At 42.8% G+C, this 27,831-nt stretch overlaps 1 protein-coding gene across 1 annotated transcript in view; it reads left to right on the top strand.

Moving 5' to 3' along the window:
- The window catches only part of LOC310944613 (cell adhesion molecule 2-like), a gene marked incomplete at both ends in the record, with an annotated part of 180,235 nt that overhangs the window by 133,979 nt on the left and 18,425 nt on the right, over positions 1-27,831 (top strand). The window contains 4 exons of the mRNA XM_083910416.1: positions 1,963-2,112; positions 11,635-11,787; positions 14,436-14,573; positions 27,704-27,831. The exon at positions 27,704-27,831 is cut by the window's right edge and continues 34 nt beyond it. Coding sequence (XP_083766542.1) covers positions 1,963-2,112; positions 11,635-11,787; positions 14,436-14,573; positions 27,704-27,831 — 569 coding nt within the window. The remainder of the gene's footprint in view (positions 1-1,962; positions 2,113-11,634; positions 11,788-14,435; positions 14,574-27,703) is intronic.

Raw genomic sequence — 27,831 nt, 5'->3', positions numbered from 1 at the left:
TTTTTAAAATCCTGAAAACATTAAGCATTAATCTGCAACATTTAGCAAAGCAAATGTCTAAAATGTCCGTATTCAACAGAGGAGTCTGGCGTATTCAACGAGAGCACGGCGATCGTGAGTCGAATCACAACCACGTTCAGTCGTGTATTTCGGCTCAGTGACTGTGTCAGACGGAGTCGTGCAGGAAGTACTCGACTAATCTTTTAATTAACTGATTCTAATGATTCAGTACAGCGATAATAGCTGCTCTGCTCGTCACTAGTTTGTGTCGTGTTTATAAAACCACGTCGCGGCGGTTTCGTGCAGCCCTGCTGCGATGACCCCGCCCACGCCGAAATGTGTGGAGTCAAGCTGTGCCGAGCTGAGTCGTGGTAAAACTGTGTAGTGGAAAAGTAACGCGTCCAATCCAATAATGAACTCAAATCATCCCCCATGTCATATTTTTGCAGAACCTGGCTCAGAAACCCTCAATGCCACCATTGGCTATGAATTTAAACCATTAACTCTCCTTTGTGTCCAGCACAAAGGGAATAAAATGGATCACACCAGGCTGTATGATGCCTCGACTGTATGAGTGAGAAAAAAGGAGGAAAAGTAAGTGATTTAAAGAGAGGATGTAATAAAGAGAGTGAGGGCAGGAGCGCGGGAGAATGGTAAATCGTTGGCAGATCATGCCTCATGCAAAACTTCCATGAATAAAACATAGTCCTAGCCTCCCATAGTGCAGCAGATCCATTTTTCCTCCATTTCCCCTCCTCTTCCCTCTCTATCTCTCACATGCATGATTAACCTCGGGAGGCCTTAATCAACACTGGAAATGACCCGTGCTCCTTGACTTACCTCTCTGCAGCGCTCCTTCACCTCCTTCACCTCCTCTCTCCGTACGTCCTTCACCACGGGTCTCTCTCCGATGCCGTTTGCCTCACCTGCTCCACCTCTGCAGACAAGTGCTTCTTTGGGCTCTTATTTATCCGCCCCAATCATGGAGTGAAGTGAGGAGAAACACAGAATAGGCTGTTGATAATTACACTGTGGAGTTTGCTCTCATACAGTCGCAGTGTTTGAAGCAGCAGGACATTTAAAAAAAAGAACGGTTCAGCTTTATGATGATGCTTCCCTGCGAAGGCTTGAGGTTGAGACAGGGGAGTTCGCTGCAGATGAATAATCTCTCTTACCTAAGACTTTATTCTCACAGTGTTTAAAACCTGTCCTCCGGGGGATGAAGACGGAAATAGATTTATGGTTATTATTATTTACTCCCCCCCCCACACACACACACACACACACACAGAGTGAGTGAGCTGTCCTTAGTCCTGAAAATCTGCAGGCAGCTTTTTTGATAAAGCAGTTGTGAAGGTGACCTGTCCATGGTGCTGAAAAGTAGCTCCACTCAGCGTCGAGCTTGCACACAATTACAGTACGTGTTGTTACGCTGTTTGTCTTTTTTGTTTCGCGGGAATCACACACACACACACACACACACACACACAGACAAATCCACAGAGAGTGTTTTTTAATTGCTCCTTCCTGTGTAGTTGACGTTTCAGAGTTGATACCGCAGGCTAAAATCCCCCCGTTTCTTCTACGTTGGCGTCACATTTAGCACACACTCGTGACTGGTCGTCCTGCATGAACATTTGATTTGTAATTAAGTTTTTTTTTCAAAGGCGTAAACCAGATTTTCTCTGGTTTTTTTCTCCAGTGTGAGGAGTTTATTTCGTCCTCCAGTGACAGAAGAAGTATTCATATATATTTTAATGTTATGTATGTCTTTATGAACCCACCTGAATGACGTCGGCAGTTGCTGTGCAGTTGACGATTGTCGTTTCACTGAAGAGACATTTGTTTTAAACATAATTAACAAACCGAGTAATATAAAAACACACCATCTGTCTCCCTCTGTTCACCTGTTAAATCATTTCCTCCTTCTGACTCTGGTTCTCCTGGTGTGTTTGGTTGCAGGCATCAGCGGTCAGTACCCTCTTGTTCAGAATGTGACAGTGACAGAGGGCGCCACGGCGAACATGACCTGCCGCGTGGAGTACAACGACAACACCTCCCTCCAGTGGTCAAACCCGGCACAGCAGACCCTTTTTTTTGGGGACAAGAAAGGTGAGTTTGAGATGGACAGATATGAGACTTTACTGAGTGTTTCCAGTGTTAGGGCTGTGGTGGTCGTCGATGATGATGATGATGATGATGCACCAAAGAAATACAAAGAAACTGGATTTTATTTATTTCAGAGTGGAGACGAAACCACGGAAAGCCTCTGTGTTTGCCAGGTGTCTGTGTTTGTTACAGTGTCTGCCCCACATTTCACCACTCTGTTTTTTTACTGCAGGTGTAGTCACACACACACACACACACACACACACACGCGCGCCAGATGCTGTTTTCATGTCGTCTTAAAACAGTTCCTCTGAGGATGAAAGATGAGGATAAATCTTCCTCCTCTCTTTGCCTCATAAACACGTATACACGGACAAACAGACTCTGATATGGAGAGCACTCGGTGCTCAGATCAATAATATGGTCAGCTCTGTGTCTGACTTGTTTTGTCTGAGCAGGAGGATTAGCAGAGCAGAGCAGAGGAGACTGACTCTGACTTGAATGTCTCTTTTTGTTTATTTGTTTAGTTTCGGTTTGACGCCAGATTCTCTCCTTCTGTGAGTTTGGCAGTAGCTGAAACTCTGCAGCTACGTAACATTATTATTTCTGTGAACAAAAACATGCCATCACAGGTAAAGTAGGTTAGATTGTTGCTATGCTGCGTCCTTTCAGCTGTCTTGCAAAACTATCAGACCTGACTGGGGGATTGTTTGTGTGTATACAGCTGCAGTGACAAACATAATCAGCGTTAGCTGCAATCCGTGGATAGGAAGGAAAGGCAGTTTTTTGCTCCAAATCTATTTTTGTATCCTCCAAATCAAAAGATGCACACTCCTAACATTTAAAAGCGCGGTTCAAATCAAGTTGGGAGAGGCCGACAGACTCTCAGAGAGGAGCGTGCTCCCTGCTGTGCGCAGTCGTCTTGTTCTCACCTCTCCGCCTCGAGCTCCTGCTGTAAAGTATGAATCAAAAGAACAACCGCGGTTACCTGAGGCTCGGAGAGTTGTTTAATTGATTGGTGCGAGAAAAATCTTCGGTTCAGACTCCACCTTTATGTGTTTGTAAGACAGCGTGGTGAAATAGATGAAGCATCAAGGTTTGATTGTTTTTTATAACAATAAAACTAGATAAAAAAAAGAATATGAACCTTTCTGTTCTGCGGGAATTTAACGTCCTCGTCGTCAATCTTCCACCTCACGACCTGTGAGATAATGACATCTGCAGAAAGGACTTTTTATACTAAACGGTTTATGTGCTGGAATATTCCACGGTTTCTGTTAATTGAATGCAAACCTTTTCTAGTCTCAGTGTTTGTGTGTGTGTGTGTGTGTGTGTGTGTGTGGGTGTGGCACAAATCCAGTCATGTTTAATGGCTAATAAGTACAGAGGGTTTATCCCTGACCTTTCACACCCTCTTCACTAAAGTCCCCATAAATAGGATTCATGGGTGTTATTTTGTCGGCTGAAGGCTGCTGAAATGACTGTGCCCTGTGTGTCTCTCAGCTGCATTAGTCTGCCGTAATAGAGTATGAATCACACTCTCTTGTAAGTGTCGGGATTAAGCGCATATGGGATTTACGCAGACTTTCCTCCATTATCCTTCTGCCGACTCTGCTTCCTCCCCGTGTTTGTGTACGCACAGATTGTGACCGAATGCACAAAGCGTTGCAATTCTCAGACATTCACGGTTTCCTTTTTCTTTTTAAGTCGGCGTTAGTGTAGCCGCAGTGAACATGAGAATCAACAACTGGTGTTCTCTGCAGGTTATTCCATATCACACCAGGGGTTCAGGTCGGGGCTCTTTTTTCATGGCCTCAGCAGCACAGAGAGCTCAGAGAGCTCAGAGAGGGGAAATGAAGAAGCAGCCGTGGTCTCACACTTTTTTTATCATTACTCTGGGTGAGACGCCAAAGCCCCGAGAATTACAAAGCTGCTGTTTGTTCACGTTGCTGTGTTCATCGCTGCTTTGAAGATAACGCCTCAGAGTTCAGACTTTGTCATTGCCTCTATTTAGTCTCGTCAAGCACGACTATCAGACCTGACTGAGGGAGCATGTGTGTGTATACAGTAGCAGTCGTGAAGCCTCCTCAGTTCCAGAGTGCAGAGAGATCGAAACATGTTACCAACTTTATTTTTGTGGGTTTTTTTTACACATTACAGTATTATGGTATGGATAAGCACTGATTTGTGATCCAGGAGTCTTTCTAATGCACTGCTGGCTCTGTGAGAAAGGAACGATGTCTCAGATGCAAACACCTCAGGAACAAAAATACTAGCATAAGAATGTTTTTCTGTTGTTTTTTGGTCAGAAAATGAGCGTAGAAATGTAACAAAGGGGGTGTTACTTACAGATTTAATCATTGTTGTTGTTATTCTTGATTGAAACAATCTTGTCAGTCAGATTGTTGCATGTGTCATCACTTGCGTCCACAGAGCTAAAGCAGCAGCTGACTCTTTGAGTGGAGCCGGTTTCACTGCTGTTGTTGTTTAATGTTTCAACCCCAAGTCATTTCTAGTCGAATGAAAGCGTGGACTCTCTTCCGTCTCCCGTCCTCTCAGGTGCCGCGGCGGTCGTGAAAAGAGTTGTTTGAATTTCAAATCAGCCGTTGTCCTCCTGGAAAGAGGGAGGATTTTGTCCTTTCCCGTCAGTCACCACTGAGGGACTTCGACTGTTCTCTGACAGCGAGAGCGAGATGAGCGCCGAGCAAGAGGGATTCTCTCCTTTATGAGATTCAGGAAAAGGCTTAATATCTCTTTACAAAACGGCTCTCTTGGTTTCATGTGTTCCAAGACTTGATTATATGGATTTATTTCCTCCATGAAGACATTTTACACCGTTTGCAGCGAGGCGTAGATTTCATTTCTTCATTATTGCCGTACGAGTATGTGTGTAATTACTGCCCGGGCTAAATTTGTAGGTCTTTAGTGGCAAAGTTATAAGACTTTTAAATCATTTATTCAACGAGGTTGAGCGACTGTGATTTGCTCTCCCTTCTTTATTCTTCGACACTCACAGAACTCTGGATTTAGAGGTTATGTAGATCAAGGTTTAGCAGGTTCAGGTTTTTGCCTTATATATATATATATATGTGTTTATATATGATATCTCCGTGCATCCCTGCCCATGCTGTGTCATCTGCAGATTGATTGAATCTGTTTAAACATTAAGATTAGTGTTATGGCTGAGCAGCGCGGGGGCCAACTGCTCGATTCTCGACCCCTGAGCTGGTGAATATGAAACTGTTCTGGTCCTCAGATGTCAGATATTCAGCTGCCTGAATCAATTTGCGTGCTGTTTGTGGTTGTGTGTGTGTGTGTGTGTGTGTGTGGAATGTCTAGCGTTCCACCTCCAGTGTGCAACCATGAAAGCTTTGATGCATTCAGAGTATCTGTGACTGAGCAATTTAGGAGGATTGGCTTTTAAAGTTTTTTCCAAAGTAAATACCAAAATAAGAAATGCCTGACAGACTTTTTATTTAACATATAGAAGAAGAGGAGAAGTTTTCGTTTCTCAGAGCTTAATCTGAGCAGGAAAGTTAAAACTTTGGAGACGGCTGTCTTTTTGTTTTATTTCCTGGAAGAGTGCCTCCATCAAACATCCTTTCATATCGGCCTGAAGATTGGAGCGCTGTTCTCTCTGATAGACAAAAAAAAAAGAAAAAAGCTGCCTGTAAATCTCCAAAGATCCCTAACAAGTCGCCTCTCTCCAAGACTAGGACCATAAAACATGAGAGGAAAGGCGAGATGGTGGGTAGGCCTTGGTGGGATAAAGGAGAGGAATTAAGGAGGCATTTTATGAAAGCTTTCAGAAACAGTTATCACCTCCAAAAGACAAACTTTTTCCTTTGACCTTGAGCATTCTTTCTGTGTCTTTGTCACCTCTCATTTTTAATTCAAATATTCAGCCTTTTATTAAACACACTGTGCTCTACAGCGGTGTTTTTCAACCAGTGTGCCGTGAGAGATTTTTTGAAAACAAATTATTAATTATCTGCAAATAATGTGGATATAAATATTCAAGACACTTTGATAAGAATGACTAAATTGTTAATATAGGCTACAGAGTATCATTTTTATATATAGCGTTCGCACCGTTCCGTCATTCCGTCCGTCCGGACTAAAATGAATACCTTCCTGTGCGCGTACGTCCTTCACATTTTGCAGGATTGTTTAGTGGGCATAAAAATGTGGGCGCATGGACTCATTAGTAGTAAGTAGCGGAGCATTAGTAGTTGTCGACTATCACCCCTCTAGTTTTGAAAAAATGTTGTTTGGTGGTGTGCCTCGTGATTTTTTCAATGAAAAAAAATGTACCTTGGCTCAAAAAAGGTTGAAAAACACTGCTCTACAGCATTTAGAGGTGCAGCTTTGACTGCCTTAATTATAAGAGACACTTATCTGTGGTGAGGTGCAAATTTTGGTATTTCTGACTGTTCTTTTAAGTTATATTTAAATTTGAGTTTTGTTAAATAAATAAATAAATACTCAAGTTTTGAAATCAATGAATAATCGTGTTTATTAATCGTGATTTCAATATCAATCAAAAATAATCGTGATTATTATTTTTGCCATAATCGCCCAGCCCTACAAGTGAACAAGGAATTGTGAAAAAAAAAGAATGTGTTGAAATGAAACTGAAAAAAATAAAGAAATGAAACTGGACTTATTGTTCCTGCGGTTAAAGTGTCGCGTTGTTCCGCTGCGTTATCACACTGTCCACTCCTGTCATTCTGAAGAACAGTTGCAGTGGTTTAAAAAGATCTGCCTCCTCTAACTAAAGTATGTGTCCCTATGCAGAACACAATAGGCTTTATAAGCAGGAGCTGTCTCCTCACTGACCCACTTCTCACAAAAAGATTTAATGAAGTCGGGCTGCTGGAGGTTTCCCACTGAACCCCCGGCGTGGCAGGTAGTAACTGATGAAAGAAAATCATTCCTGTCACTGGGAAAAAAAAACAAAAAAAAACTCCAAGCCAATTACTCTATAATGTATGGCACCATCTTAGATTTTTTTAAAAGACGGTATTTCTCAGAACGGCAGAACAGGTAATGGAGGCTGAGAAACGGCTGAGGTGCCAAATACGCGTTAAGCTATTCAATAAACATTGCATTCTTTCTCCCTCACACACACACACACACACACACACACAGAGACAAAGTCCCCAGATGGGTTGTTGACAAGAAAAAGAGAACAGTCACATCCAGACACAGTCGGGTGTATAGGTCGGTATATTCTGAAATTTGCACTTTTCTCATTATAAAATTGTGTCACTTGAATGAGCAAACACCTGCCAAGGTTCTATACAAACGTACGCTGTCCCTGGATAGATGGAAGGACCGGGAGGGAGGAGAGGAGAGGAAAGAAGAACATGGGGACAAAAGGGAAATGTGCAAACACGACTAAAAGCATGTGAGTTCAGAGTTTAAATTACGCAGCGTTCGCTCTGTGTGCTTTTGAAATAAATGTGTCTGTAATGTACAAACGTCACACGCCTGCAGTCGCCTGCACAGACGCCTCTTTACTCACCTGCTGCACATATGCAGCACAAACCAGTGTGTGTGTGTGTGTGTTTTTACACGTTCACCGTATGTTTTCTCAGCTTTCAAAGTCACTTTCACACCTTCGTCTGAAATAATGAACGATTACCTTTGACTCGAGAACTAAGTCTGACCGTGTCTTAGTCCGATTTGGAGAGTGGAGTCAGTAATTGTGTTTGGTGTTGTTGTGTCTCTGTCTGTGACCTTGTTTTTGTCAAATAGTCTCGAGTTAACGCCCGGAATTTCTGTGTAAAAAAAGCAAACGCAGATGACATCAGAAAGACAATATGAAGTGGTCACTTAGCCTGAGCCTGAGCCTGAGCCTGAGCCTGAGCCTGAGCCTGAGCCTGAGCCTGAGCCTGAGCCTGAGCCTGAGCCTGAGCCTGAGCCTGAGCCTGAGCCTGAGCCTGAGCCTGAGCCTGAGCCTGAGCCTGAGCCTGAGTTTACTGTTCACTGCAGAAAACCTTGATGAAGCTGCTGAACAGAGAAGTGAGCTGTTTGTTTTCAACTATTTATCCTGACACAGTATGTTAAAAAAAATGACTTCTTCAAACCCAAACTTGACCTCGATCTCACACAAAGCTGTGAAAATGACAATAAGTTTGAGTTTTTTTTGTACTTACCTGTTATTATACATGGGTTTTAAATGTGAGATTCAGCATTTAAAGTCCATTTCAATAAGACTGACACCAGCTGAACATCTCTCAGAATAAAAATACCACTTTGGATTTATTAGTTTTTAAAAAAAAGAGACATCTTTGACCTTCTCTCTGCTATATATATATATAGATATTTAAAAACAAAAAGACCATGGCTGCATTCAAGTCACCACATACTTCATATTAAACACTGTCACGCTTTCAGCCGCTCGGCAAATAAACAAATAAACAACTATTGCAGCGTTGCTTGTGCCCTCAGTGGTTATCGGTAGAGCTGCAGACTGAGGCTAAATTAGGTCGGTTATTGTTGAAAATGGCTTCTAACATTACGGACACATAGTCAGGCCAGAGTGCACTAATGGACTGAAATACCTGCAGACAAACAGCAGAGGAGACGATGTTCTCACCTCTGCTTTCTGTCGATATCCAGCCTTTCTCTGGGCTCACGGCGAGGAGCAGAGGTCGACGTTTCCTGCACGGGAGAAAAACTCTGCAGGAGAAGTGGAGCTGGACTGTGCTTTTCTTTATTTTTTTGCTTTTACTTTTACTTTTACAGCAGACAATTTTGTCCAATTTCACTGCGTCTGCGTGTTGTAACGCTTAGGATCATCAGACCCAGCGGCACAGTCGGGCGATTAAAATGATGCATTTAATTAGAATCGAGTAATGTGAAATATTGCTTTTATAAGGGCAATAGATGCATGTAGACTCCTCCTCCTCCTCCTCCTCCTCCTCCTCCTCCTCCTCCTCCTCTTCATCCTCCAGTTCTCTCTCCTGTGCAGTCTAGTGTTGTTGCTGCTGGGTCAGACTCTGTAGACGGCGGCGCCAGATGGTTCAGCGACCAAAGACCACGTACCCATTAGGGCGGGGAGGGGTTTGCTGCCGGAAACTGCGCCACAGCTGCTGCTGCTGCTGCTGCTGCTGCTGCTGCTGCTGCTGCTGCTGCTGCTGCTGCTGCTGCTGCTGCTGCTGCTGCTGCTGCTGCTGCTGCTGCTGCTGCTGCTGCTGCTGCTGCTGCTGCTTCGACAGACTGAGGCTATGGTGGGAGGAAAGGGAGGAAACCGAGAAGTTAGACTTTAGACTCAGACTAACATCCCTCTTCTACCACGTTATCCTCCAGACAGATGATGCAGTGAGATGAATCCATACAGTCTGTGTGGGTCAATGGAGGTGACGGTATTATAAATAACATGAGTTTTTGAATGTGAGCTCAAAGCTTCAGGCGCGTGAGATACGTTAGAGCAGTGGTTCTCAACCTTTTTGAGTCGCGACCCCCAATTTAACATACACGGCTTTCCACGACCACACACACACAGGTGTGAACGCATGATGGGTATGATGGATAAAGCGATGTCCGTGGTGCTGAAACAACGCCCGATCACTACACCGTTGGCTACGTCGCATTTACAAATCAGACAAGCACTTACGATCACACTTCAGCTATTTGTTTTTATTTAGAAACACTTTTGGATTTTTTTGAAAAACACACAGCAGCATCGAGAGGGTAACTTTTCACGCGAGTAATAGACCGACACTTGTCGCTACATCCCATCGTATTGCTGGTAGTTGAGCCACTTAAAATGTAAACAAATAACGCAAACTTTCTTTTTCTTTTTAATGAAATAAAATGATAACTAGGGATGGGAATTACACGGAATTTTGAGAGTTGATTGTCGAGGTCCATGTGACAAATTTTGTCTATTTTTTTTAGATGCCGTCTTCATTTGTGTAGCGCTTATATTGTGCCTCTCACCCCCGTCCTAAACATAAGGGTGGTAGGGTGCGGTCAGGTGGTGAAAAGCTGGTGTATCCAGTGTACTTTTTCGGCCCAACCGCTCGTCATCATTCTAAAGTCTGATCGGATGCTACATTCATTTTGATTTTTTTTTTTTTTAAATAATAATTATATTTTTCCAAAATGATTTGGCGACCCCCAGAAATCATCTCGCGACCCCAATTGGTCTTAAAAATCTGTGCTAAAATAGGTCTATGCTGCTTTAAGGCCTGTGTTGACCATGAACTACATTTCCCACAATGCATGGCGATTGCGTTACCCGCAAAGTGGCATCATCACCATCGCGGACCAGGTTACGTCTATAATGCATCATATTTGTAACTTGAATAAGTCATAAATACAGAAAGTTGTTTAGCGATATGTTACGGAGTAGTTACCTTTATTTTACATGATATTTGGTTACATTTAGTTACATTTATTCTGTATGACAGTTACATCTGACCCTTTGAGGGTAACCATTATGCTGATGTGGCCCTTATTATTATTACCGTAAGAGATGTGGTCGCACATGAAAGGAAACGTACGCAGATATTTCAGACAGACATTATTTAATATCACATCTAAACCCACTGGACGCAGCAGACGTGAATCCTATCATGTTCATGGTGTCACCACAGTCTCAGAGGCCGAACGTCTGCCTGCTCCCTCTCCATCAGAGATATTAAGTACCAGGTCGTGTACGAAAGTATCTCTCAACTGAGCGAATCCATTTCAGAGTCTCACATCTTGCCAAACTCTCATTAGGGCTCTTTCTCAGCCCGTTATTGCATTATTGATTTCCATTCGTGGACGTCTTTGGCTTGATTGCATTTTCATATACGTAAAAAAATGTCTGCGAGAGATTCCTGAAGAAAAAAGGCCTGTGTACAGTAGATAGTGATGCTGGTGCACCCATAAATACATTTAAAGATTTGATAGAAAGTTCAGTTCTGAGGGAACTTTTTTTGAATCTGATCACACATTCATTATTTATCATTATTATGACTTTAAGTGACAATATCAAATGAGGGATTTGGGAATTGCGTCTCAGACTGAGCTGGAAAAGTGAAATGTCTGCACTGTGCAGTAAAACTATGTTAAAAAGGGATAAAAGACTGTTTATAAGAATGAACAAAGTCTCCAGCTGTGAAGACCCGAGGCACCATGTTTGTTTTTGAGAGCAGAAATCAGCTGTTAGGCACAAATATTAGAAGAAAGACGTCCAAAATAAGAAGGAGGAGAGACGACAAATCAACACATTCATAAAACCAAACTGTTCAAATGAAGCCAACAAGAGAGAGATGGACATGAAGCAACAATAAAACAAGAAGAAGAAAACAAAAGAACAATAAAATAAGAAACCTAGAACAGAGTAAAAGTTCTGTGGTGCTTTATTTCAGCTGAATGGGAACACAATTTAGAAATCTGGCACCAGTTGTGGTTCTTTCTTTATGTATGTCCTTCCTTTGTCTTCTGGGTTATTGTCAAATAATTGCATTGTGTAGAATGTACACAAGTGTAATTGTCTCTCTTTGTGTGTCTGTTTGTGTGCAGCTTTAAGAGACAACCGGATCGAGCTGGTGCGAGCGTCGTGGTCGGAGTTGACCATCAGCATCAGTGACGTGACTCTGTCAGATGAAGGCATGTACACCTGTTCTCTGTTCACCATGCCTGTCAGAACAGCCAAAGCATACCTGACAGTTCTGGGTAAGTGCAAAAAAAAAAAAAACAACACACACTCAGACTTTTCCTCACTTTGTGACAGGAAAAAAACCCTGATATAAGTTATATCTCCTTCTGTTTTGGGAGTTTGTTTAGCAAGTTTTACCTTTGCCACTGAGCTTCTGTCTTGCTAATTTACCACATGAGTACTGGTGCTGCACCTTCATCCACAAATAAAATGAGAAGACGCTGAGTTTTCTGCCTTAGGACGAATTCAATCGTATGATTTCAGTTTTATCAATAAGAGAATTAGAGTCTAAATGAGAGAATAAAGGCTCATTCTCACTGAGGACATGCAGAGAATTATTTTGGTATTATGACCAAAATCAGTTGTGGACGTGAGCCAGAAAACATGAGGCAGATTTAATAATAAACACATGATAAATAGTGTCTTTGGTTTTTTAGGACACGGAGTTCTGGGAGGAAATAAGTCACAGAAACACTGAAAGTAATTTGGAAAATGAACTTTTTAGAGTTAACGAGATTTTCTTGCGAGCATCTGCTTATGAAAGAGAGAAATGTGAATTATTCAGGTGTTGATCTCGCTGTGTGTTTAACGCCAGAGAAACGAGATGTTTACTCCTTTTGTGCGCGTAAACATTATGAGATTTTAAAGACGATGAGGAACCACTGATGGTCATTTATCTACTGTATCATTGGTGTAAAGACTGAAACACGGCCACAGCGGCACGCTTGTCTTAAAGCGGAACTAGACCGGAAGTTCCGATTAACGCTGTTTTTTAGTGTGTATCTGCGTCATTACCTTGTTTAAGAAGCCCTGATGGTTCAAAACAAACAGTTCAGCCACTGCTGAGAACGCTGTGTTTTGGTTCTCCTGAACAGCAGATCCTCCTGCTCCGGGCACTAGTCCGGGCACATCCGGTTGCGTACATTGAACCGCAGAAGAAGAATAACGTCCGTTGTGGAGGTGTTTCACGAGCGACAGTGTCTTCTGACTCCGGGTCAAAGGTCGTCAAAGGGACTGCGTCGGGGAGTCGTGCAGAAGCTATTTTTAAACACTGTTAAAACAATGTTTTGATAATGAGGAGCAGTGCATCCACCGTTCCAGAGGGGGGAGCTGTGCTTCTGTGCTGAATATGTCACTTCCGGGTTGAGAGAGTTGAGTCTCAAATCTTGCAGCTGGGAAACAGCGTCAGGAAAGTGGATTTCTATCGGCTCGTTTACAGCAACTAGGAGGTTTTTGAGCATAAAAACAAGTTAATGTATGTAAGTAGACCTCCATAACTAACATATATGTGCAACAGGACCACTCTATGTGACCTTTAAGATGCACAAAAGGCACAAAAGATTGTGTCATCAGCCGCTCACAGACGTCCTCACAGTGACCAACAGGAATTATCATTTCATTCCTCGACACGCAACAGAAATTGAGTTCTCGTTTCTGGTCATCGCACAACAACACATGCAGACACACACACACAATACTGTAGTGTACACACACATAAAGAGAGGGGAGTATTAAAGCTGTGCAGCCTCTGGTCACTCATGGGGAAACTTGACTGTATAAGATGATTATTGTGTGTTATTATAGACTTTAGAGTGAAGCCACACTTATCCACACTGACACTGACACTCACAGAGAAAAGCATGCACACTTTAACATGCACGGCAGAGACGGATCTCAGTGCGTGTGCCGAAGCAGCAGCTTCAAAACCCTTCAAAACACGATGAAAACCTGAACCCATGAAGACCTTTAGGTGCTAATAAAAGTTTTTCCCGACGCCGGTGAGCGACGAGGCCACAGTGAGTCGATGACATTGACCGACAGAGCCTTCAGTCGCTCAGCCTCAGGCAGACTTATTGCTCATTGACATTAGAAAGGAAGAGTCTACACACTTAAAACACTCATTATAGGAAAGGCCAGTAATTAACGTCTTCTGTACAACCTCGTGTCCTTGTCTCACACACACACACACACACACAGGTTTGTGCAGCTATTCTTCTGAGCACGCTGCACCGCCTTCCTGTCATTTATTCATGTGGACACGAGCCTCATCTGAACCTGACTAAATCTCAGTGTTGAACCCTAAACTAAACCAGTGTTAACACACACACACACACACACACGTACACGAACACCTTTTACGTTGTTTTATTAAAGGTAGAGCGAGTAGAAATACCCCAGAAAAAGTGATACATTTTTAAAATGCAATTTTTCACTTGTGTGAGCAGCAGCCATAAATAAAACTCCATTCACTCTTCTTTGTATTTGAGCTGTTGCACACACACACACACACACACACACACACACACACACACACACACACACACACACACACACACACACACACACACACACACTCACACAGACGGACGGTCTCATAACCCCGGCCACAGAAAATAGAACAAAGTGCATGACTTAACACCACGAGTTGAACAAGAGAAAATACGCTAGTTTATAATTCATGTGAACTGACCCGTGAAGATGGGAATGGCCCAGTGGTTAGAGATGGTCATGAGAGCGCAGCTGCTCTGTAGTCTGAACATGAACTCACTAATCTCCAGGAGCTGCAGGGGATTTTCTTTTCAGTAATATGGGGAGCGACGGCGATGGCGTCATTGTTGACACAATGAGTGACAATAATGGCTGTGGTTCCCCCTCCGTCCTGCAGGCGTCCCGCAGAAGCCGGAGATCGACGGCTTCACGAAGCCGGCCGTGGAGGGAGACCACATCACTCTGACCTGCATGACTCACGGCAGCAAGCCCGCCGCCGACCTGCGCTGGTTCAGGAACGAGAAGGAGGTCAAAGGTACGTCACGTCTGAGTGTTCAACATCAACTTCACATCAAATCATCCCTTTTATTCCATATGTGGAGTGAGCGTGATCGCTTTTTGGACTAAGGGCCAAGTCCAATTCCTATCTTAACCCTCAAGCTCAACCCTTAATCTTAACTGGTCCTCAAAACCAAGTGTTGGGGGTTATTTTGTCACTTAGAAATGGGACACCCCTTAAATGCAGATACGTCTTCAGACTGTAGGGGGCAGAATAACGCCAAAGCTGCGTCCAGTCTGTCAACTCCAAAAAAGAAGAAGAAGAAGAAGAACACATTTACGTCATGATTATTTATTACGATCCGTTTGTCAGTCAAGTTATTAGGTTGTCAGTTAGTTATAAGATGGGCTATTGACAAAAGATGGTAAAATAAAAATAAATGTTACGCAACAATGACGTCAGTAATCCATAATATGGGCCTAAACTAAGATAATACAATGGTTTTCATCATTTTTATATCTCTACTAACAAAGAAAATACTTCATTTGTATCGCACTCGCTTCGCTGCTTTCGACGCCATCTTTCTTATGTCAAAACACGCAATGCATTCTGGGTAGCCCTTGCTACCCAAGGGTGGTCTCGGAAAATCTCACTATTGAGGGCGATACAGCCCTTAAACTTGGCCCTTTTCATTTCTTATTCCTAAGTTTAGTGCCGTAAACATACGAATTCACCTGTGAATTTGACAATGAGCTGATTATTTACTGCTGTGTCACAAATAATTTCGGCGAGAATGTTTTTCAGTGACAGTGTTGTGACATTAATAATTCTCACTGTTACAATTAGCAATCATTTGTTTTTACAGTAAAAAAAAAACCATTGTTAGACACAGCGTGAGTATGTTCATATTTGTGATTGGGCCTCGTCACCTCTCTCTCTCTCTCTCTCTCTCTAAATAATGTGCTAGAAACCACAAACCTTTTTAAAAATAGTCTGAATGTCTTTGACGTAACGCCGCCTCCAGTGTCTCTGTAACAGTGTTGTGTTACAGCGTGTGTGTCCTCTGGTCTGAGACCAGCGCATTAGCCTCCCTTGTTATCAGACGGCTGCTTTAAATCACACTGACTGGACTCCAGCGCTCGTTTCCAGCCTCCTCCTGCTCTGTTCTGCTCCAGCGGCCGTTGAAAGGAAGAGAAAGCGAGAGGCCGACAGAATGACGGCATGAGAGAGAATATTAAAGAGAAAGAGAGCCAGGGACACGGGATGATGGAATCCTTTTTATTATTTTTTTTATCTCAGGGAGAGAGAAACAGACAGCGGTCCTGTGTCAAATGCAGGACCCAGCGGGAAACGACTGTCACAGATCATCAACACGGCGGCAGACGTTTGCCAGAGTTGTTGTTTTGCTCCTTAAAGCAGATTGAAGTCAGACGAGGAGATGGGAATCCTCGCTTTTTAATTCACGTTTACACGACGACGGTCTGAACAGAAGACGGAAGAAGCGGCGTCGCGTCGTCACTTTTTATTTCCGCGTTTTCAGGAGGAAATCTGCGTGCATACGATGACGCAAAATTGGATTGGGTATGCATGCCAGGCAGCTAGGTGGCGCTGTGATACACTGTCACACTACACCGCCGTGTCTGAGCTCACGCGTAGAATCTTCCTTCTTCTCTTATCTGCGCCGTGAAAACCAAAAATATATCCTGGAAAATGTCCTGTACATTTGAGGGGAAAGACTCCTGTAAGTTCATTAGAGCTGCCAGAGCAGCGTGACGGTCAGACGCATGGAAATAATCCCACATGTTTGTTTATTTCCCTGTACTGGTGCGCATGTATGTGGCGTAAACGCGTACGTGACGTGAGCAGATCTGAGCAGAGTTTTGCGTCTACGGCGGAGCGGATTCAAGTTTTCCTCTCTGGAGGGTGCTTTCAGATTTTTGCAAAAACAAAAGGCGCTTCTGATAAAAATATTTTGTTGTTTTTACCCCCAAGTGTCCTCATGTAAACGGAACGAAAATATATAACTTTTCTTACCAATAACAAGGGCACAGCTACTTAATCCCATAATAACTGAGAGGTTTATTCTAGTCCTGAAGCCCTGAAACATCACAGTCCTGGACCCTCACTGGCAAAACCTCCTTATTGTTTCCTGATGATATCAATATTCTTTATAACCTTTATCACATTCACGTGATCTCATTGTTATGTATAATTATAACTATATAATAATATATAGCATCAATATTCCCTCCTGTTGCTGCATGTACAGAAGTGTAATAATGCACTAGTGATCAGAGTAAGTGTTATTATAGTGTCTCAGTGGGAGGTGACAGCGTCTCCCTGTGGTCCATCAGTGAAAGTATGAGGGGCCGTGTAGGCCATAATTCCTTTTTTTTTTACCTCTCACATACACAATTTTACCTCACACATACAATTGTTTTACCTCTCACATGTAATGTGTACAATATTTAATGTGTGAGATAAAAACATTTAGTGTGTGAGTCAAAAACATTTAATGTGTGAGGCAAAAAATTTAATGTGTGAGGTAAAATCATTTAATGTGTGAGGTAAAAACATTTAATGTGTGAGGTAAAAACATTTAATGTGTGAGGTAAAAACATTTAATGTGTGAGGTAAAAACATTTGAATATGGTGTATGTGAGAGGTAAAATGTTGTATGTGAGAGGTAAAAAAAGGAATTATGGCCTACACGGCCCCTAATAACAACGCTTCCTGTGAGGCAAATGGAAGCTGAGCCAGATGATGATGATGATGATGTTGTTTTAAATGTGACCACATAAAGGGAACAGTTAGTCACAGAGATTTCCTCCAGATGATAAGACTTTCTCATTAAGGTCAGATAGATTCTCCACTATCTTTAATTTGAGCCTTGTACATTTTTATGTCGCGATATTATTCACTGTGACAAGGTTGTAGTTCTTTACCCAGTGTGTGCGTGTGCATGTGCGTGTGCACGTGCGCTCAGGTTTGTCCTTCTGAGAGAATCTCGTCTTTACTTCACTCCTGACTTGAACTCATGAATTGCCTCTTTTCATTTAAATGTAAACAGATTAACGGTGGAATAAAAAACAGATAGAGCTTATATTAATGTTTTAGTTTAAGTTTAATCATAGATTCTCTTCTGTGAGCTGCAGATTAAACATTATATACATGTATACCTGTATGTATTAGCAGGAAAATAAAACTCAGTCACAGTGTTTCGGTGCCTTGAGGAGATTCTAAGCAGATCTTTTATTGGACTTGGTCAACAGCGTTCGTCGCAGCTCACGCTGACCTCGCTGTGAAGCTTTCTCTCAGCGTCTGACAGTCTCCACCGACACGTTCTCCCCGAGCTTAAGAACGAGCAGCTCAGCCTGATATGATCTCAGGTTTGGGTTTCCCAGAGTCCAGATAAGCACACGGATAAGACCAAATCAATGCAGCGTTTCCACACAGTTTTTAAGCAGATATCGTGGGGCTATCTCTGAATTTAATTAACTGTAGCGCGCGGGGAGATGATATTGGATCTATGTCATCACATTTATTCAGCTGAGTTAATCTCACACACAGACTATAGACGGACTTTTAACAACACAAAAGCTTAATTCTGCTTAAAACTAATCCACAAACATTTGACCCGTTTATCAACATTAGATCTGCATTATCTTATATAATATTTAGTCTTTCAGGACAAGTACAATACTGTTTTTTTAATTCATAAGTAATAGAAAGTAGTTTTCAGTCTGACTTCATATACATACAGATAGTTTAAGTGTGTGTTTGAGGCCTGAGGGCCGTTCTACGATGCTGGATTAGTGTCTGAGCGAAGCTATGTCGAGTCTAAAGCCAGAGTTTTTCTATGTGACAAAGCCAACATAACCTGGTCCAGAGCAGATTATGTTCAGAGTGTCAGCTTGAAATCGGCCACAGAAAGAGCTGCACCTTTTCTAATCTGCCTCTTTTGACATGGTTTCAACTTTCTTAAGAAACTACATCCGAGACGGAGGAGAGAAAAAAATGTGCTTCAACCACCTGAGCTGATCAGAGCCACTTCACCCTGAGACGGAGACACAGTGTGCGTGCGTGCGTGGACTAAAAATTTTTGTCAAATTTTTTTTAAAATTTTGGTCGACATAGTATAAGTATGATGTTTCTGTAAAATTTTGGACCAAAAATTTAAAAAAATTGAAAAAGTTTTCCAGCCCTTTTTGCTCTGGGGCTCCACCTGCAGACATTTTATGGTACTGCACCCAGTAGTTCTTTATAGATGTCATTCATGAAGTAGATATTTGTAATTTTGTTGATTTATAAAGTGGAAATGCTGGTCCTAACTTTGTCAGCAACCCAGTCCTCAGTATGCAGCAAGTACAAGAATGTGTGTGTGTGTGTGTGTGTGTGTGTCTATGTGTGTGCGCGTGCGTGTCTGTGTGTGACACAGATTATCATAGTTTAATTTCCACCGAGCGACACTCTCTGAAATACTCCACAAATTAAAATAACAAATGTTCTCCCTCTCTTTGTACCAACTTGAACACATTCACCTGTTCTCTTTCAGTTTCAATTTCTAAAAACTTTATTCGTCCCCAGCGGACGATTCAAGACGAGCCTCTCTGTTTTTCGCTCTAATTCAGTTTTATTTGTGTTTCCCGCACTTTCTGTGTCTCATCAGGTCTATTCATGCGATTAATTTGATTGTGAGCAGATGCCGCTTTTAGCCGCTGTCTTTCTTTCACTATTAATAACCAGAAGTCGGCTTCATGCTGTGCGGATGATGTAGTCATCATCAAACACAATACATAGAGATCATGGAGAGGAAAACCCGGGGTTTTGACACTTGTCGTCTCTGAGGATTCAGCTTTGACTAAATAAACAAACCTCAGAGCAAACACAAAGGCCACTACTTGTTTATATGTGTGTGTGTGTGTGTGTGTGTGTAAAGGCCTGTGTGTGTGTGAGCACAAATGAAGTGTTCATCATCCCGACAGCATCGCGCTGTGTTCAGTGTGAGGAGCCATCTGATTGTGGGTGACCACGCTGGGACTAAATGACAATTGTGACATATTGGTGTGGGATCTGTGGGAATAGAGGAGATTATATTGCCGACGCAGCCACTGGAGCAGTCCTTCACCCATTCACATGCAACACATTCACATGCTAAGTGTGCGTGCGTGTGTGTGTGTGTGTGTGTGTGTGCCAGATGGAGCAGACAGCCTGCAAAGTAAGGACATAAGCTCATGTGTGTGTGCAGCGAAATCCAATATTCTTATTTCTCAGCCTCTTTGTCCCTCAGATCCCCCCTCAGTCCCCACCCAGTAATGATATATTTCTATCTCAGTTACACATCGTAACCCAGAGAGGCCTCTGCCAATATCACCACGTGTAGCACTTGTTTACACACCACTGAAGCACAGGGAGCTGTGTGTGTGTGTGTGTGTGTGTGTGTGTGTGTGTGTGTGTGTGTGTGTGTGTGTGTGTGTGTGTGCGCGAGGCGCAGATGAAATGAATATTTATTTGAAATAAGGGTGGAGGATGTGCGCTATCTGACGCGTGTTCTCGTACTCTCTGACCTAAACTGCAGAGGTTATTGCTTCATCGTGTTATGAGATAGCTCTATTTCAGGGAGGCTTAAGGGAAAAAAAAAAAAAAATAGAGATTTGATTCAGATTTGCGTCGGGGCTTCTCTCTATTCTGTTATCAAAGTTATGAGTCAAGGACATGGAACTATTCTATCGTACCTCACACCTTTTTTTTTTTTTTTCCCTCTTCCTTACTTTTTTTCCGTGTGCAAACACTCAGCTCTGCCAATTCACTGAAGAGCCCGGCAGCTTCTTTTTTTTTAAACTATGCAGACTAATTCCTCATTTATGAGTAATTGTCCTTGACTGCCTGCTGGGAGTGAGAAGAGAGAGAATAAGGTGACCATTATTATTCTAGGGTTTACTCCGGGAAAGAGCTGTTGAGGAAATGTGAAGAGGCAATCGATCCTGAAAGTCATTTCAGAAAGGATAACGTTGACATTGACGAGAAGCGTGGCTGCGTGAACTCTGCAAGAAGAATTACATTCAGGAATATGAGGAGGTTTTTAAAGAGCTTTAAAGAAGTGCAAACGAGCACGTGTTTATCACACGGTTATCCTGTTCACCTCCTGTAGGGCGGAGTCAGTCAATGAAGCAATAAATGATGGAATTTAAACATGGACATGAATTAAAGGGCCCATATTGTGCAAAATCAACTTTTTAATCTTTTAGTACTGATATTTGGGACTCAGGGGGCCATACCAGTCCCCAAAATGTGAAAAAAACAAGACTCAGTCATGTTTTAGTGGTTCCACTTAGTGTAAGTATAGGCGATAAAACACGCAATGTTTAAACCTCCCTCGGAATGACGACATAGCGAGCATTTCACCGTGAATGTTGGCACCCCGCCAGGCAGAGTACTTCACAGCTCCACCGTAGCTCCTCCTTGTCCCTGTGAAATACGAGAGTGCAGGCGAGGGAGGCAGAGTGGCTGCACAGCGGAGCACAGTGTTTTACACAAACTTCCAGCCTCAGAGGATTTGTGTGTCCAGTGGATATATTTTATTTATGAAAAAAATGTTCAAAAGCTTCACAAGCCCTTTGTTGTTGCTCGTGTATGTAAATTCCTATGCTAGAAAAACACCTTGAACGCACCAGTTACGTGCCGCTGCAGTTAGCGAGTGACGTGTGGATCAATAATATGAAGAGCACGCGTTTGAAAGCACTGCAGAAAGATGTAGATGTTGTTCTGCATTTCTTCTCAACCAAAGGCTGCCTTTCTGTAGCGTTTCCACATTCTCTCCTCATTATTGATCCACACACGTCACTTGCAGCTGCAGTAACACTGGTGCATTCAAGGTCTTTTTCTAGCATAGGAATTTACATACACGCCGCACGGCGCATTAATAATTTTTCTTCGATTCTAATGTTTTTATGATCGCGAGAAGCCAAAATCGTGGTCACTCTATGCATTACGGTGAAACGCAGTAACAACGGGTAAACAGACATTACTATGGGGTATATGGAGCGGGGGTTGTGACGACGCTGCATGACAATAGGTGATAAGTGGCGACAGTATGGCTGTGGATAGTAAGTTAGATCGACACTCCCCTGGAAGCAGTGGGTGTGTGTTTACCTGGGTCTCATTCACATGTAGATGACCAGGCACAAAACCGAGCATTCTGAAAAGGGCTGTTTTGGCAGGTTATTGAACTGCTATTGTGCTTCATCCTTATGATATTTTGACTAAAGCATGACACAGACATGTTCATTAGGGCATCAGGAACTAGTTTAACTTGGGGTAATAGGGTATAATATGGGCTCTTTAACGATACAGTCCAAACACAAGAACAATGAACTTCTGTTGGTGACATAGTTAGTCTCATGCACCATCTTTCAATAATATTTTTTAGCAATTTTCGCTCCATAAAAAGTGCTGTAAAGAAATCCTTTCCTGACACAAACAAAGGAAAACTTACTTGCAGCTTCACGGCACACGTCTCTGCTTTAACCTTCATCCTCATGATTATGTATCCTCATGTATAAGGACGTCTCCTGGCTCTCTTGTAGCATAAGAATCAGGTTAACGGTCTTGGACGGCGGAGATCATATTGCTACACCCACTGTCTGCACCCATCAAGAGCGACACGCCGGAGGTGGAGCAGCTGTCCGCCACGTTTAAATGCCGAGGCATGGACACCGAGCAGAGCCGGCTTCTCCTCCTGTTCTCACGAATGCTCGGGGAGTTTGGTGTCAGCGAGGACATGGTGATAGCAGTCTGCCCGGGCGCTGATAGAAACTCTCCCAACATTTGGAAACGCTCCCCTGGTCGTAGTCGCTCATCAGTCCGGCTCAGGGACGGTGAGACGGGTCAGATAAGACAGGGACGTCCACAGGCTGCCAGACACTGAGGAGCTGGTGGAAGACACAGAATGTCTCCTGCACACTTCACTGGACCTGGAGTCTGCTGTGGGTCAGTCGTAGATATGAAAAGTCTTCTAAAGTTTGCAGGTTAAGTAGGAAGTCTTCTTTAATTGAACTTGATGTTAAAGCGGAACTAGACTGGAAGTTCCTATTAAGGATGTTTTTTAGTGTGTATCTGCGTCATTAACTTGTTTAAGAAGCCCTAAACAAACAGTTCAGCCACTGCTGAGAACGCTGTGTTTTATTGTAATCTCGGGCTCAGCGAGATCTCTGAAAAAAACCCAGTCCGGTTACGAAAACAGCGGTTCTCCTGAACAGCAGATCCTCCTGCTCCGGGCACTAGTCCGGGCACATCCGGTTGCGTACATTGAACCGCAGAAGAAGAATAACGTCCGTTGTGGAGGTGTTTCACGAGCGACAGTGTCTCCTGACTCTGGGTCTGACTCCGGGTCAAAGGTCGTCAAAGGGACTGCGGGGGGGAGTCGTGAAAAAGCTATTTTTAAACACTGTTAAAACAATGTTTTGATAATGAGGAGCAGTGCATCCACCTATCCAGAGGGGGGCGCTGCGCTTATGAGAGCGGGTGTGCTGAATATGTCACTTCTGGGTTGAGAGAGTTGAGTCTCAAATCTCGTGGCTGGGAAACAGCATCAGAAAAGAGGATTTCTATCGGCTAGTTTACAGCAACTAGGAGGTTTTTGAGGATAAAAACAAGTTAATGTATGTAAATAGACCTCCATAACTAACATATATGTGCAACAGGACTGCTCTATGTGAGCTTTAAATCATGTGAGACTGTGTTGTATAGAGAGTGAATAGAGGACAAAGCACGAATCACAAAACACACACATAAATACTGGTTTGAGAACATGATTTTGATGTTTGCATGATTTTTATTGCATTTAAATCAAACGATCCTCACCTTCACCCACAGACTAATGTAGATGTTTAAACCTCAGATGGATGCTGAGTCATCTCTGTAGGATTAGTCAGGTGTTAATGTTTCCTCTGGCCTCTTCTCTCCTGTTAAATGACTTTAAAGGGGTCAAATTCTCATATTTCTGTGATTTAATCCTCTTGCCTCACAGTGATGTTACACAGCCTTGAGGACACATTTGTGCTTCAGTGACACACACACAGGTGAATATTGTATATATATTTAATTTCAAATATTGTAACTTAAATTCACCCGAAGAAACTTTAAAACACTGTTTCTCACTGAGGTCTGGAGACTCCTGCGGATCCACAGCCCCACAGCGTTCAGGTCTGCAAAATAATTAGCAATAAATTGCAAAAATCACGCGTTATCAGGCAGGTACAGCAGCAGCTGAGGAAATGTTCCAAACGCCGTCTGCTTTCACGGCTGAACTGAGACCCTGAGAGAGTGAGGTTATTGCAGGGATAACGTCCGTCGCCGCTGAAGATGATTGTTATGCACCGTGCGCTCGTATCCAAAGGCAGAGAACGTGAACTTTACTCTGTGTGGAGCTCAGCTGTGAGGACGCTGCCGTTGCATTAGCTGGATATTTGCAGACAGATTATTCTTATGGGGTTTTTTTTTCTTTTTCCTCATTTCACAACATCTATGAGGACAAATGGTTGGAGGTAAATGGCTTTGTCAGTGTTGAGAGGGGAAAACAAACAAGAAAAGAGCTCCAATGACAAATTTCTGTAGAATGTAGATTGTCATTTAAAATCACAAAGAGAATTACTTTTGTTTATTATGAGGTCTGGTAATAAAAAACACTGTTATAATAATAATTATTCCAGTGGTTCCTGTGAGAAGTGGCTGAAGGACTTCATCGACCTCGCTCCTTTGAGCAAATGAAGAAAACTGACATTACTATGATGACAAGGATTCAAATGTTCCTCCGGCAATTTTATTTATTTACAGTATTCATATTTATTCATTCATGAAGAAAAAACTAGCCTCGTGAGTTGCTCGTTGTTGCTTAGTTACGGCGGTGAATGTTTGCTTGCTTACGAGAAGTTTCCTTTATTGACAGGTGTGAATTTTAATGGCAGTTTAATGTCAGCTGCTCTCATTAGCTGGACCTAAAACGTGGTTTGATATTTATAGACCGATTATACCGACTGGCACGCGTACAACACTTAACGAGGAGGTATTAGTCGCTGTTTCGACAACAGGATTATCATGTTCTCAAAGTCTGTGAACCAAATAAAGACATCCGTGAAGCCGCCAAACTGCCAAACGTCGGACCACAAAGAAGAAGAAGAATAAGGCAGAGTTTGACACAGACGCTCTGGCAGTGTAATAATATTAGAACTCCACTCCCTCTCTCGCTGTAGAATCTCTTTCACTGTCTTTTGTTTCTCTTTTTGTGGAGAAATCCAGCCGTTTCCCTCCCCTCCCTCGCTCCCTCCCTCCCTTCCTCCCGTAGTGTGGATGGATGTTCCAAACACTGCAGACCTGTCACTCAGTCATCTCTGGGGGAGGCAGCCTCATCGACTCAGTCGGAAGGAAAGTGACTGAGCGGAAGAGTTGATTGGCAGAATGGAGAGGAGGAGAAGACAGTGGGAGTGTGGGAGATGACGAGCACAGAGGTGGGGAGGATGTGGAGCTTAAAGTGTCTCCTTAAGAGAGTCAAACAAGGCTGGACACGAGAGTGAAATGGAGGGACGGGACATGTTGGACATGGGTTTACAAAGCTCTTAAAAACGTGAAGTGTGGATTAAATGTGGACATTTATGTGAGACAAACATTCTCAGGTAAAGGTGTATAACTAATTCTGGGGTTTGCCTTTGAAAATCCAGATACTTTCACAGTCAAACTTTGTTTAAAAAAGGATTCGGTGAGTGCTTTTGCTTTGAAACAGAAACGGCACCTGTTGTGTTTGGCATAATGAGACAAAACTGATGGTTTTCACCGTCTGTTTTTTGGTGTAAAGGCCACATTATACTTCTCCGACAGTAGCAATGGCGTCCGAGACAGAAAGACTGTTGTTGTTGTTGTTGAAACAGTGGCCGTTTCTCACTTTTCTGTGTCACGGAACGCAGTTTTAAGATCATTTGGGGCGAGAAATTGGCCATTTAGAGTCTAAACATGTGGTTTGTGTGTTAAGATATTACCTACTACAAAAAAGAATAATACGTATAATTATGGGAGCAGAGTACCTGGAGCCAACCAATACTTTATTTATACATTTAAATACATATTCTGGGATATAGTCAATCTTCAAACTTTAGTGATTATATACAAAGCATATCATAATCGCCTTCCAAGGTGTTCTCAGAGGCTGTGAGAAATTCATTAATTTTTTCTGTGAAAGGTGTCAAACTGTAGAATTGCTGTGATAAGGACTTAAGAATGTGTAGCTCAATCTATGTTTTCAATAAAACGTTTAAATATAAAGCGATAAACAGCTATAAAGATATTTAGTAAGTATGTTGGTAGCCTATTTTAACATTAAAATAGCACCACAATAGACCCCATATTAGTGTATAATATAGTATTATTATTGCTATATAATATAATGCAATACATCTATCTTTGTTTCCTTTTTTATATATTTATTTTCTTATTTGTGTATTATCATCCACCGGATGCCATTATTGCTTGAATAAAATTCAGGATACAGCAAAGGATAGGCTATAATAAGCCCTTGGCTTCCTTTTTCGGACATTTTTATTTACCATTATTTGTGAAATGAACATGTAAATGTCTCAATGTACATTAGTCCGAAATAAACCATTCATTCATCATCATTCATCATCAAGATGTGACGTATTTATAGTTTTGGCAGCGACGTTGTCGGCGGTGATCAGCTCCGCCTCTGTGGACGCTCGGTGCTGCGAACTGTGAGCCGGCACAGAGCAGCGTTATCTCGGCCTGTCCTGAGGACCAATCGCAGGTCTTGCCGTCTCCGTTGTCCCTTGACGGCGCGACGCACACTTAAAAAATATTTCGTGCAGTCGGAGACGACGCAGAGGCTCTGCATCGACGCAGAGCACTTTACGCAGGAGTATACATTGGGCTTAAGACCTGCACAGGGTTAGGGTAAAAAAAAAATAGGCAAGAGGTCAATGTGTGCATAAATGAAAAGAGAGACAGGCCAGTCATAGATATGAGTGTCTTCCCTGAAAGAGGATGTTCATATCTATGACATAACATCAAGCTTTTGAGTTTACATGAACATCCGTGTCATGTGTCTCTCTCTCTGCGTCTTCTATGAGCAGAGAATCAGAACAGTGTTCTGTGTTGTGATGAAAGTTTTCGGCGTCACAGGAGAGGACAGGACTCTCTGACCGGACACGACGTCGGTCTCAAGGACAGTCTGACAGCAGCAGAAGAAGAAGTCTGTCGTGTCAGGGTCAATTAGGTGTTAGACACTGTGTGTCGCTGCCTTCTGGGATGATTAATGACGAGCAAATAAGATTTCAGGACGCCGGTGTTGTCAAAGATTAGAGTCTGGTCGTTATATACGTTAATGTTTGGATTATACAGCCTGGATGTGGAGCGATGGAGTGACGCAGGAGTTCTCCCCTGCTTTGGCAAACGCTGGGGCGTTGATGGGCACTGAGGGGTGGATCAGCTGTTTGCTTGGTATCACAGGGCAGGTGTTTGAGGGAAAGCCTTGAAAGCAGATTGCACAGATGGAGAGGACGGTGCATAATGATGCTTTGCTAAGGGGCCGACTGAAGTTATTGCCAAACGTGTGATTTGCCGTGTTAATGTTTTTATCCCAATAAGGCTGAAACGAGGAGGGATTGGAGGGAGAAGTGAAGTGCTTTGAAGTGTGCGCCGAGAGTTAGCTTTTGTCAGGGAGCAATAACGCGAGTCCCAAAAGGAGGCCCGAGCAGGAAGTGAGCAAATGGGTTTTTTCTTCGAGCTCCGACTGAAACAGAGTGATTAAAAAAACATTAGTACAGCGAGGACATTTAGTTGATATTAGCTTTACACCATATGCATTCACGGGTGTGCAAGTACAGCCAGACTTTAATGTTAAAGTTGTAACTCAAGGACAGTGAGGAGTGTGAATGTGGTGGTTTCACTGCAGTGCTTCAGCAAATACCAATCATTATCATGAGATCATTTCAACACAGAAAATGTGAAGTGTGCAAACAGACATTTTGGTACAAATATGATTCTGCAATATTGTAAAATGTTGTTTCGCACGTGGTGAAACGTGGCTGTAAAGCAGGAGCTGCCATCGCGCTGCTATTTCAAAGTGCTGCGTCTGTGACTCTATGCAAATGTCTCCACAGGAGCCAAAGAGGTGAACGCCAGCGGGAAGACGTTCACAGTCAGGAGCTCTCTGCAGCTGCACGTGGACAGGAACGACGACGGAGTGGCCTACACCTGCAAGGTGGACCACGTGGCCCTCACACAGACG

This window comes from Microchirus variegatus (assembly GCF_963457635.1).
Source record: "Microchirus variegatus genome assembly, chromosome: 2".
NCBI lineage: Eukaryota > Metazoa > Chordata > Actinopteri > Pleuronectiformes > Soleidae > Microchirus > Microchirus variegatus.
This window is presented reverse-complemented; position numbering and strand designations above follow the sequence as displayed.